Source organism: Rhamphochromis longiceps, linkage group LG10, assembly GCF_057381845.1.
Source record: "Rhamphochromis longiceps isolate RC_006_pf linkage group LG10, R_longiceps_female_GT1.1, whole genome shotgun sequence".
In the NCBI taxonomy this organism is placed as follows: Eukaryota; Metazoa; Chordata; class Actinopteri; order Cichliformes; family Cichlidae; genus Rhamphochromis; species Rhamphochromis longiceps.
Genome location: NC_140566.1, coordinates 17,728,628 through 17,742,356, shown reverse-complemented (window position 1 = coordinate 17,742,356; position 13,729 = coordinate 17,728,628). Strand labels below are relative to the sequence as shown.

The following is a 13,729-nucleotide window of genomic DNA, read 5'->3' as shown; positions in this document are numbered from 1 at the left end:
CAAGACATGCATGAGTGTGCAGGTTGGTTTCACAACTAGATAAAGAGGTGAACAGTTTCAGGTTTGTTAATTCGAGGTATTCTGCTGAACTGGGGGGCTAAGAGGAGAAGAATGAACAGAAAAGATAGTCAGGTGCATTCACATAAGCATATATAATTTCTTTTCTTTTTTTTGTATAATAACAATAACAAAACATCAACTGTGACCTTAGCGAGAACTTTTCTTCACCACTCTGAACCAAATGTGAGTATATTTTGCTCCTGCCTGACTTTAATATGAAATAGTTCTTTGGAGGAAGTTCAGTGAGAGGAAAACTAAATCACAAAATACCTTGAAAGAGTGACCAGGATGATTTACTTGAAAATTTTTACCTTAAATGTTTAAAACATTTTTCACATTTTCCAAAATACTTTATGTGTATAAATACTTTAGCACACTGGCTTCATGTTGCATTTCAGTCTTTTGTATCTTTTTACTTATTACTAAACTTTTATTAAACAGATATTGGAAACATTCATGCCCTCAGGTATGCCCACACTTTTGACTGGTACTGTATGCTTTGTGGTCACTTTTTTACAAGTTGTCAGTTTTGTCCTTTTACTGTCACAAGTTTTTGCTTTGTGATAGTAATGTCAAGAAAAAAATGTAGCAGTGATTAAAGATTTTTGCACAAATAAAAGAAAGGAACCATCAATCTTCTGAATAATTATTTAGTAAAGTCTTAGTGTATCATTTGAATTTTTATTATAAATATAAGTAACAGTCTGTTTTTTAGCACAGAGTCACAGACAGAGACAGTTGGGTGTTTAAAATCTTCAAACATGTCTTTTTGTGGCCTCTGTCTTCATTTGTAACTGTTTTTCTTTTTCTGTCTTGAATTCAAAGTGACGTTAAGAGTTTTGATGATGGATGGAGAGAACATTTCTAAAGCCCTTTTGCTCAAGCACGGTGTCTGCTTCAAATCTATACCAAGCGTCTATTTTTGTATCTGTTTTTATGAGGAAAAATGGTAGTCTTCAAGTTCATACTCAGGTTACATAAAGTGATCATCTCAGTCATCTCAAGTTTTTTTTTTTTCCATAGGGAACATTTTAAATGAACAAATGGGCTGCAAGAGAAAATCCATTTCAAAACGAATAATGCACCATATTTCTATCCTTATAAAACCCTGCATGCCCTTCCCAAAGACACGTATTCTTCTTTCTCAGATCCATGCATACTGTGCTGGCACAGTGCAAGGTAGTGCAGATAGAGATCAGATACCTTTGTCAACTCACCTCAGCAGGTTGTAATGATATTGATGTCAGGAAGTCATCATGGAGGACATGTATCACAGCAGGAAATGTCTTAGGTGAAACATGTCCTCTCTGTACTCATCAATTCTTTAGCAACCTGCTGTCACCTCACTCTTCTGGATACAGCAACACATCTCCCACCTTTTGCTTTTTTTTTCTTCTTTTTTTTGCATTTGTCCTCTCTTGCACTCTCTCTCAAACACAAGTACTGATTCATCCACACAGAGTGAGTTAGGGTGAGTTCTACACAACAACTAAACAATGCTTTATTCACACCCGTTTCTCCGACTTTACAGGATTTTCAAGGGAGAATCTCAGGCTATATGAGGACTAAAAAAGCTAACAAAATAAGAAAAAAAAAAACCTCAAAACATTGACACATTATTAAGGTTTTAAGTGTAAAGATACCGTAAAAGGCTAGATCAGTTTAGAAGGCTAAAGTAGACGATTCTCTTCTGGTAATGTGATCTGTTTTGGAAAAAAGGGGACATTAGAGCAAGGTGCACTATATGCGCTCAACATAATTCCTTAATTCGAATCATCTTTGCCTCTCATTTTGATTGGCTGCTCGCCAGATTGATGCTGGTGCAAATGCTAACAGTGTTGTTTGATCGCACGAGAGCACATATGTTACTTTGTTTCTGCACAGCTTAACTCAGGAATAAACTGCGACCTGCTGGTGCCTGCTTCCCCCCCCCCCCCCCGTCTTTTATAGCGAACAGGTCTCTGTACAGCTGTAAAGGTCAGAAACAGTAAGAGGGTCTAAGAAACAGCTGACTTAAACATAAATACTGCACAGGAAGAGTCTGCACCTGCCATGTTTGGTTTTTATTGACTGTGCTACCTCCCTGCCTGCTCCACTGCTTTGCATAGTTCTCACAAAAAATGACATTTTTTATCATAAAACAGATGCTGAATGTGAAAGTCCTGCATAAATGCAAAGGATGTGATGGATTTTCTTCTTCTTTTTAACGTGGGTAGACTTTCTACTACTCTCTGATAATAATTTAAGATAAAGTGACACATAATTCAGATGTCACAGCTCTTTGTTCTTTAAATTTTGCTTTAGCTTGTGAGAGTCCTGTCTGCTTTTGCTGACATTTAGGCATGTTAGCATGTTGCCATGTTGTTGTTGAATATGCAGGCTTTTTTTGTGTTGTGTAGCTCTCTGCAGCAGGTAATGCTGATCGGTGGTAAAATACGTCTTAGTAGTATAAACGCTTTTTTTTTTAAGCCTAATTTTTGTTTTATGACATCTATTACTATCTGACAGGTAAAAAAAATCCATGAATTTTCTCGCTCCCTGTGTTGCTCTGTATGTGTCCACATCCCCTGCTGAGCTGAAGAGAGTCTAGCTGTTCAGCTGAATCTACTAGTGAATTAACAGTTCTACAGCCTGGCAGGTGCCTCATTAGAAATATTTTAGAGCTGTTATCAGTAACCCAACGCTCCCTGTTTAAAGACCTGGTTGTTTTTGTGTGTTTGTGTGTTTGTTTGAGACAGAGAGACGAAAGGGAAGGCGTTTGTGTATGTGTGATACTGGTTTAATTGGAGCTGTGTTAATTCAGCACAGTAGTGATTTAGCGCAGCAGCTGAATGTGTTCATTTTCCGACCTCAGATTTATTTTTGGTGAGAAGTGCTTCTTGAGCAGCTGTACTTATGTGAGGTGAGTCTCCTGAACATCCCGAAACGTCCCAGAATCAGCCAGTGACACGCTGTTTGTGTTAATTAGAAAAATAATTCAAGGTTTTGAACTGTGACAAGCTGTGAACGCAAACATCAACTCGGTGGCAAAACTATATTGACTTAATTTGTAAGCCGCTGAATGATGAATTAAATGGGGCAAATACGGTTTAGTTGTTAATTTCGCATTTTGACCTGTGTCCTTGAGTTTTTGTATGCTGACGCTGTTGTGTACTGTTAAAGAAACTAAAGACCTTAGAGAAGGTTCCTTTAGTTTGAAAAGCTGGAGCCTTAATGATGATGCGGAATGGCTTTAATGTGCACAGCTTGAAAGAGTGCTGCTCATTCTTCGGTTTGTTTTAGCCAAATTTTAAGTCATCCGTTTGACATTTTGGTTTGCTTAGGATGAAATACTGTGATTTATCTGTGTGTGATTTCCCGTTTTTCTCTGTACAGCACGCTCAGAAAATAATGAGAAACATTTTCCCAGAGGCTGTGGAAATGCTATTTAAAACCTATACAGTCATCATAACATAAAGCAATAAATACATTTAGCCTGCGTCAGAAAAGGAAATCTATTGCACTTGTAATATGTTTGCAATTGTTATTTTTCCCCTTTTACCAAATTTTTCATATCCTCTCCAATCTGATATAATAACCCAACTTTCAGAGTCACAAAAAAGAATGAAAAATAAAGTTAAAGATTTTTTTTTGTCAAAGCTCCTTCGTATTTTTCTAAAGCTTAAAGTGATACATTTCAGTTACATGCTCTAGCTTGAAAGACACATTTTTTTTCCCATGGTCATAATTAGCAGAACATTTCATGAGGAACGTGGAGTGTAAAATGTTTTCTTTGCGGTCCTATTTTTCTTTTGACTTCAAAAGACTTTTTATTTTTATTTACTTCTTTTTTTCAGTGTTTTTTGTGTCAGGGCAAAAAGGGATGACGCTTTTGTGGTGAGAAGCAGAGAAACACTCGGTGAACTACAAAGTGTGGAAATAGACAGAGTTTAGTCTTTGGCTGCTGACAGTGTTGACTGGAGTAGAGCCGAGATTTTCAGGCTGCTTCCACAGACAGTAAGATCAAAATTAACCAAGATTTTCAGAGTGCAACATATTGCCAGGCACTTTCTTGAGTATACTGTACGTTCGCAGGGGTAAACATAGAGTTTGAGGTTCTTTCTGTGCATTTGTGGAATCACACACATTTGGAATCTAAATATTAGCTGGTTAAAATAACGGCTTCACAAAGCAGAATGTAAAGTGAACAATGGCAATTTGGCTCAAGATATGTTGAGATGTGTGTGTGTGTGGGGGGGCTCAGTACGGTGTTCATGAGAGTGAAGATAATTTGTAATTATTTTCAGGAGCACAAAGACAAAGGCTTTTGACACTGAATGTTAATTGTTCAACTGGGTACACAACCACTTCATCATTTTGCTCACAAACAAGGGAATATGAGCGATGAGACAATGTGACATTTAACATAATAGGATACTGGGTGTCTCCGGGGGTAACAGGAGTCTTGGTTATGAGATTAGAAATGTATGAAATATACCATATACTGACATTTTCTAATATGTGTGGAGGACTGTGAAAAAAGTCTCGAGTCATTTTTTAAATATTTGGTTTCCAAGGACCCAGACTTGGTGCAAACCTGGGGTGCAGTGGTTAGCATTAGTTTGCATGTTCTTCCCATGTCTGCATGGTCTGTCTCCAGGTACTCCGGCTTTATACAACTTCATACAATATAAACAATTTTAATATTTGCACTGCACTTTTTTAACTAAACCCTATCTATCTGTCTAACTGTCAATCTGTCTCTCTGTCTGTCTAACATTTAATTAGCCAACTTTTTACTTTATTAATACAGACACCGATAAAGTGAGAAAGTAGCTAATGTTGAAATTCTTTGGCTATTGTGGTCTTCAGTGCTGCATATGAAATACTACTCTAAACAACATGAGTCTTTGATTGTATGAATATAAAAATAGTGTGATATTAGGAAATGGGTTTTAAAATTGGTAAACCTTTGGTCATCAGGATTGGATAGAATGTTTTTAATTCAATAAATATGGATGGGTTCATGCTGAAGGAAATTTGGCTTTCATTTAGCTCTCAGTTTCACAAAGAGAAATGCAGTCCAAGTCAACACAGTCTATTTTCACTTAGTCCGAAAAATATCCACAGAGAATCAGTTGAGCCTGGAAGAAGGAATGCTTTTGGCATGATGCTCCACTTCTCAAAAGTCTCTCAAAACCTTGTGAATAGGCATCCAGGCTCATCCGTTTCGCAGCCCGCTTTGCATGGCACCAGAACCAAGAAAAACTCATTGAGTGCCAGACCACAATACACAAAGTACAGTTTTCTCTTGTTTTTTTTTTTGGTTTTTTTTTTTAGTTTTGAGACAGCTGATGTTAGCTTAACAATAAGTCTCAAATGTGCTAGATAAAAAAAAAAATCCTGAAAAATCAGAGAAATAATTAAAGAATAGTGAACCCTGACAAACGTGCTTTTGCTGACTTTCAGTGGCGACTCAACTGCTTCTTTTGGGTTAGAGGAGCAAAAGACCACATCCAACACTGTTAACAAGTGCAATTAGGGGTAAAACTTATTCTGCTTAACCGGAGATTAATGCTGTTTAAATAATTAGATACGTGATTTATTCAATGTTTTGTAAATCAGAAGGGCAGTTATCATTTAGAAAGTTGATACTTCAGATTACAGTTTATATATATATCTGCAATATATATATATATATATATATATATATATATATATATATATATATATATATATATATATATATATATATATATATAGATGGATGGATTTGTTCTTTTTTTGCGGGGGGGGGTATTGATTAGCTCGATATTGCAAAGTGGCAACCACATGAGCACAGTGAAAGAACCAAATTTTTTACGGTATAGAACTTATTCATCTGCTTTTATACACATGGGAAGGAGGGGGTGAAAAAAACTAGACTAGCAGAACGGACTGTTTCAGTATTGTTGGCAGTTGTAAGGTGAATTTCTTGTATAGTGTATAATAGCAGATTGACAGTTCCTTACTTCTCTCAGACTCCGTCATTAGCTTTTCATGCACTTGATTAAACAACTGTAGCAGTTTCTAAACTGTCATTCGTCATTACATCTTGTTTTGTGGGTATTGAGGCCAAGGCCGACTGGACTCCTGACCGTGCCTAATTACACTGTATATTATATCAAAGTGTAATCCACAGTCTAACACTTGCTCTTTGACCTGGAAATATAGCACTATATTTCCAGGCAGACATGAGCCTCCAGAAAGAAAAATAAATAAGGGAAGGCATGCACAGATCTGACAGCGAGTAGTCCTCGTGATATTTCGTGATCTCTTATAATAACAATAAAAAAAAGAAGAATTTGATAGGAGTCCTTTTCTCCCCTTCATCCCATTTATCACATACACAGGCAAAGACGTTTTTCTTTCTTTCCTTGCTTGTATGCTTGACACTGTAATTATCTTGGGGATTTACAAGCAGTCACAAGGCAACTCTGAGGTTGCGCCCAGACAAAAACACTTAAAGGCATTTCGGTCATTGTGGAGTGGATGAGGCTTTGAATGTGTTTGACAACAATATTGTTCTTGTCTTAGTAGTTGCTTGTCTGGAGATTCATCAGATTTTAATGAAAAAAAAAAAAACATTGCTAGTGGACAGCCAGCACTCAAGGCTAGCACTTGTTTCAGAGGCAAAAGGTTTGAACCTGCCTGGATCCTGTGCAAGTGTTTTCTCAGGGAGATAGGAATTTTAGGTTCACTGGTGATTCTACATTGACTGTAAGTGGGGATTTGAGTCTAAGTTACCTCTCAATGCCAGCTGGCTCCAGCCCCCACGCCCTCTCAACCTTTGCCCACTAATCCCCTTCCCCATGATCCTTGTTAGATAAGTTAATATATTTGTGTAGATTAAACATTACAAGAAAACAAAGGCCGTTGTGTGAGGTTGTGTAATGAGTGATAATATTAGCCTTTTCGTACATAAGTTTGTACATAAGTATAGTGTCCACACACTATACCATTTTTAGCTTGGAAAAAAAATGAGTGCCATGAAATATGTAGGGCAGCAATCCTACTTTCAGTATTTAATTATGGATCCTTTAGCTTATCTCCCTCTAGAAAGGACAGCATCATCTCCCATTTCATGCTACTCCACAAGCGGAGATTCACCCTGCCTGGCAGCTCTGCTTGCGCTGCAGCGTCACATAGAGCCGTCGCACACTTGAACCCACACATCCACTCCCACATGCACAGACACACACTCGCTTTCACCTTGTCAGCACTTGCTCCAGATGAATCTTGATGGATAAAGCTTCCATTAACACATTAGAGTGTCTATATCCATGTCAGTGCAGCTGCGCACCTCACGCATGTGCTCCCTCTGTGCACACTGCTCATCTTTCCCCTGCAGGTGGAGCTGAGCTTGTTGCACAGCAGCAACAGCAGCAGGGTGAGCTGTGATTAGGCGTTTGCTCATGATGATGTAAAGTCAATTCAAAGAGGCATTAATGTGTTTACTGAAGAAAAGTAGCTATTTTCCACATCCTAAAGATCACTTTGTTCACTGAGGTGAGTTCAGCTGTCTAATGTTAGTTCTTAAGGTTCCTTCTTCATGCCTCATTAGCATTGCTATTGTGTGATTGGAGGAGATGAGCTTTTACTCTGCTTTTGACTTCAACCCAGGGCTCATTACTCCTGCACTCTCGCTCGCTGTCCATTTTGACTTTATTTTCACACACACATGCAGTTTGGGGCAGATTATTATAGAAACCTGTAGTTCTCCCATCATGCTGTAGTTCTATTAAATAAATACAGGACATATGCTTAGAAACGTATTCACGTAACTTAATTGTATGTGACTATTTACTCTGCAGCCCTACAGACATGTAATTTGGACAGCAAGTGGATTCCAGCATTTAAGAAATTTCATTAACAGATTTGTTGGACGTCATTTTACACATCGCACAATCTGTCATCAATAGATGCAAATACAGTCAAACACAATAGAATTTTTAAAAAGCAGAAAACAAAGCGCCTTTCATAATTTGGAACTGCCAACGATGGCTGACACTGAACCACATCGCTCATCATTTCACAAGATGCCAGGATCTCATCCGCCCACTTGCACGCGTCCTTGGAAATACATATACACAATTACACAGACATGCATCTCTTTCTTCAAATAAACACACTCTCCACCCCCTCTATAATCTCCATCCGTCACTCAGCGGGGAAAGACATCCTGATCCTCCTCCAATGAGTTGCTCTCCAATATGGAAGGACGCAGTGTATCAAAGTGCAAGCATTTATCGATAGCTCTGTTTAAGCCTTAATAAATACGCCTACAGTGCAATTCACAAATTTGATCTTTATATGTAGTATTAGAGTTAAACAATGACAAAATGTATATTGCTTTTAAAATAATTAGATAATTCCCAAAGATAAGCTCATGTACAAAAGTAGCTGCAATTTCATGAAAATTGTTTTGGGTTTTTTTTTTCCTCCCGTCGTTGCCTCATTCTCTGCATTTACATTTTCTCTTTCTCTGTGTCTCTTTAGGTGAGTCAGTAATGCAGTAGTGTGTGGTGAAACCTTCTTCTCTGAAGCACTGGGTTTGTAAGTGATGGGAAAGCATTCACAGTGTTTATTTTCAGTAATGACAGGTTCACACTTATTTTGGAAACTTTCTGAGTATGCCATCAAATCTCAACTTTTTCAGTTCCTCAAATTAATTCAAAAAGTCAGAAAAAAATGTAAAGCCAGAAGCATTTCACCTCTCTTTCTAAATACATATAAAACTGCAAACCTGGTCTCCCCAACCACTGCCAGGAAGGTTTTATAAGGTCTAGTAGTTCTGGCAGGTCTTGTTGACAGGAACCTGCACTGCTTCATGTTTGGTAGAAATGTTCAGTTTGTCTCTTTCAACATGGGTTAACCAGGAAAGATCACCAAGCAATATCATGAAGCACACAGCTTGACATCTCAGCAGCAAATAAAACTTTATAAATCCTAGGAGATGCCACTTTTCTCTTACTGCCAACGTTATATGCCCAAAAGCAAGGAATAAGGAGTTCATGTCTCCTTTTCTCTGTTTCCACTTGTATTTGGGAGCTCAACTACTGTAAAGACTCTTGGTGTGGTTGGTGTCATCTAAATAAAAATCATTTAGTTGAAGGTGGTGGAGATATCCATAGATTTTAGTGATTCCAACCTGAAACTGTGTTTTAATTTTGATGTGATGATAGGCTGCATAGCTTCAGGATAACAGCTCTTTGAAATAGTGCTACATGGCAGGTGGCATCTACTGTTTGAGCTCCTAGTGCTAGTTTTTCCAGTTCAGACATGGCACCCTAGTCAGCTCTTGGAACAAACAAAAATACAGTGATTATTTCTGCCAAAATACATTTGTTAACACTTTGCTTCAAAAGTTCTCGCATTGTGATTTTTATCACTAAAGAATGTCGTGTGCAGGCTGTGACATTTACTTTCCTGTTCTCTCGGGATTTGTTGGTACAAACATGAAGTGGAATGATATCAGCTTAAAAACCTCATGTGATCACTTACTGCTATTTGTACAGAGAACTGCACATATATTACAAGGTTTCTCTCATCCTATTTATAACTTTAGTAAATGCTATGCTCCATTAAAACGCTCATTTCTATTTTCCAATACCAGATGTTTCTTTCAGTATTTTTGTAAAAACACTAACACGGTTAGTTTTAATAGCTTGAAAGTCAGTAATTGGTATAACCACCTGTATTCTTTAATCGTCACCTGACCTCTGTTAGGCAAGCTTTTTCGTCATTTCTTTAGTCCTCAGGGGAGATATTTAAAGCTTTTCTTTGGAAGGTTGCTGCTTTTCTTTCCCCTTCTCTGTAAAATGATTGCACATTGCCTCAGTAATGTTGAGGTGCAAGGCTACTGGTCACCGATTGTGCATTTTTTCCCTCCATGTATGCTTCTACTGCAGGGGTGGCCAACCCGCGGCTCTCGAGCCGCATGCGGCTCTTTGCCTGGTTTCATGCGGCTCTTACGTTCATATCAAAGTTTATGTTTGTGTTTTGATTTTTTTTATGTTGTTGTTTTAAAATGTGCGCGTTCGCTTCGCTTGAGTTCAATACGGTATTTTTCATCAAATGCGCATGTGTGTGAGATGAAAATACCGCAAAGTTTCCCAGTAGGAGCAAGTTCGCCCTTAAAATGGCAGGAAAAAAATGCACAGCAAAAAGAAAATATGAAGATGAACACAGGACGTTTTTAACAGAGTGGGAGAGTTTATATTTTTTTGTTGAACGCAATGGTAAGCCATTCTGCCTTATATGTCAGACGTCATTAGCGCATTTCAAAGCTTCAAATCTTCAGCGCCACTTCAGCTCACTCCATGCTAACATCGACCAGGAATTTCCAAAAGGGACTGAACTTCGCAAGCACGAGTTGGCCACTTTGAAAAGTCAGGCAGAAAAGCAGATACAGTTTTTCCAAAAATTTACGAAGCGGTCAGAGACCATAACGCTCGCATCCTATCAGCTGGCTTGGAACATTGCACGGGCTAAAAAGCCATACAATGAAGGGGAGTTCGTTAAAAAATGCCTCAGTGATGTTGTTGGAATCTTGTCTCCTGAAAACGACAAATTAAAACGCATGGTATCAGACGTCCAACTGTCCCGCCACACTGTTGAACACAGAATATCGGACATTAACACGGCTATTGAATCACAGTTGCACTCTGACCTTCAAGCATGTGAGTATTTTAGTGTCGCATTGGATGAGAGTTGTGATATACAAGACAAGCCTCAGTTGGCAATATTTGCACGGTCTGTTTCAAACGATTGTGTGATCAAAGAAGAACTCCTGGATATTGTGCCATTAAAAGACAGAACCCGTGGCATAGATGTGAAAGAAACCATGATGGCTGCATTTGAAAAAGCAAATCTGCCCATAACGAAATTAACTGCAATAGCCACGGATGGAGCACCAGCCATGATGGGATCTGTGAACGGGCTTGTGGGGCTGTGCAAAGCTGACCAAACTATTCCTGACTTTTGGAATTTCCACTGCATCATCCACATGGAGCAACTCGTGTCTAAATCATTGAATTTAGATAACGTCATGAAGCCTGTGATGGAAATCGTCAACTATATCCGCACACATGCGCTTAACCACAGGCAATTCAAGAATCTCATCGCTGAGCTGGACCAAGGGCTTCCAGGTGACCTGCCGCTGCACTGCACTGTGAGGTGGCTGTCAAAAGGCCAGGTACTCTCTCGCTTCTTTGAGCTTTTGGATGCCGTGAAACTGTTTATGGAAAAGAAGGACAAGGACTATCCCGAGCTCTCGGACCTCAAGTGGATTATGGATCTGGCCTTTTTGGTCGACATGCTGTGTCACTTGGACAGACTGAACCTGACCCTGCAGGGTAAGTTAAAAATGCTCCCTGACCTAGTGCAAAGTGTGTTTGCGTTTGTCAACAAACTGAAGCTGTTCAAGACACATATTCAAAAGGGAGATTTAACGCATTTTCCCACTCTGCTAAAAGCCAGCGGGCAAGTCGCCAGTGCTGCCCTGAGTAAGCAAAGAGCCAGATATGCAACGCTGATTGAAAACTTGCACGAAAGCTTCGTGACCCGGTTCCATGATCTACAATTGAAAAGGCCACAGATTACGTTCCTCGTCGACCCATTTAATGCAGAGACCGGCTGTTTGAAAGTCCCGCTAGTCACAGATGAAGCTGCGGCTGAGTTGGAGATGATCGATCTTTGTGAAGAGGACCAATTGAAACCTGCTTTAAGGGAAGGGACCATTGAGTTCTGGAAAAGTGTGCCAATGGAAAAATACCCCAATGTCAAACGGGCTGCGCTTAAGATACTGTCAATGTTTGGGTCAACATACGTCTGCGAGTCTGTGTTTTCTACCCTAAAACATGTGAAATCAAAGCATCGATCTGTTCTGACTGACACACATGTGAAAGAATTGCTTCGAGTGACAACAACGGAATACAAGCCAGATTTAAAGAGGATTGTTCAAGGCAAGGAATGCCAGAAGTCCCACTAAACAACATGCATTATAAAAGTAAATGCTATTGTAGATTATTATATTTTTGTTTGTGGACTTGGTTGAACTGAGAGTTTGTGTGTGTGAGACAGTGCACACAATGTTCATTGTTGAAAATGACTGGCCTGTGGTTTTAGTACTGTAGGAGTCCATTTCTGTCATTATCATGTTGGTGTGTGACATTTACAATAAATCTGGCTGAGCAGAGGTGTGTGTGTGTGTGTGTGTGTGTGTGTGTGTGTGTGTGTGTGTGTGTGTGTGTGTGTGTGTGTGTGAGTGTGAGAGAGAGAGAGAGAGAGAGAGAGGGAGGAAAGGATGGGTGATGTTCATGTGTGCCCATGCGTATGATGTGGCTCTTTGCGGTAACACAGTAAAAAAAAAGTGGCTCTTGGTCTCTGACTGGTTGGCCACCCCTGTTCTACTGCATTGGCAGTGTGTTTGGGATCATTGATATCATATTAGAATTTAAGCAGTTGCCATTTCTGTATTCATAGTTCTGTCATTTTCGACAATATCCAACACCACTTGCCGACATGCAAACCTTGACAAAGCCTCCACTTTGTTTTGCAGATGGTTGTTGACACTTATTGTGTGCGCCTCTCTGCTGCCCTTGACAAAAACCCCAAACTTTCAAATTTGGATTCATCACTGACTGAATTTCAGTCCAGTTCTAGTGTAATCTGGCATATCCCCGATTCCCTTCCTTAAGAATGGCTTCTTGACAACCTTTCTTCCATTAAGACCATCCCTGATGATGCTTTGGCAGCTTAAAGGCCAGAGGGATCTGTCAGGTCTTTGCTGCATTTGTTCCTTTGTCTTATGGACATGAAAAAAAATATTCCTCTGAAAATGGGTGAAAAGGAGGCTAAGTGTCAAGACTTTGGACATTAGTGTTCACCACTGCAGCCCAGGCCCTCAAGACTCAATCTCCTCCAGCGCCTTTGAAAGTTTTTGAAGACCCTGATAACTCCATAGCCAAAGGAGTTTCTTTGCCACCACACAGCTATGTGATCACAGCCTGTCAACATGCCCCTCTTAGCTAGTATGCTGTGCAGGGGCATTGTCCATGATAGACAGCAGTTTGTAAAAGGGCCTCTCTGCAACTGATCCCAGCTCACTCAGAGTCTTCTCTCATAACCACGGTATTTAAAAATAGTAGGCCACTCTCAGAATGCTCACAGTAGAGATAATACATAATTTCTAAACCATATTTCATAATTATTTTCATAAAGATGAAGAGTAGCCACAACCGGTCCCATGTGGTCTTTGATGGATTTTTCAGTGATGAATAAAGACATAACAGTCATTCTTCTCCCCGTTTCTGCTTATAAATTTGAGACTGCTGACAGCTGTTCCTCGGGTATTTGTCTTGATATCTGTAATACTAGATAGTACTGCTTATTTTAGATCCATACCACTCAAAATAAGGTCCTGCATTAATAAAAACTTGACGTTTCTCAAAAAAACACCAAAAATCTTTCAACTCTGCTCTGTCCCTGGCATTTACCAGGTAGAGCCCATGCATCAGTATTTAGAAAATGTTTTTTGTTTTTTTTTACTTGAGGTTTTCTTTTTTTTTTTTTTACATGCAAATGATGTTTGGATGTAAGAAAACTCCTGTTTTGTTCCATGAGCCCTCTTCATTTCTCGCTGGTGATA

The 13,729-nt window shown here is 39.2% G+C and overlaps 2 protein-coding genes across 4 annotated transcripts in view; one reads left to right on the top strand and one right to left on the bottom strand.

Annotated features, from left to right (window-relative positions):
• LOC146660671 (uncharacterized) overlaps positions 1-7,495 on the bottom strand; it is a 51,235-nt gene extending 43,740 nt beyond the window's left edge. The window contains exon 1 of the mRNA XM_085421601.1: positions 7,382-7,495. Coding sequence (XP_085277727.1) covers positions 7,382-7,495 — 114 coding nt within the window. The remainder of the gene's footprint in view (positions 1-7,381) is intronic.
• cadm2a (cell adhesion molecule 2a) overlaps positions 1-13,729 on the top strand; it is a 239,753-nt gene that overhangs the window by 63,988 nt on the left and 162,036 nt on the right. The window lies entirely within an intron of this gene.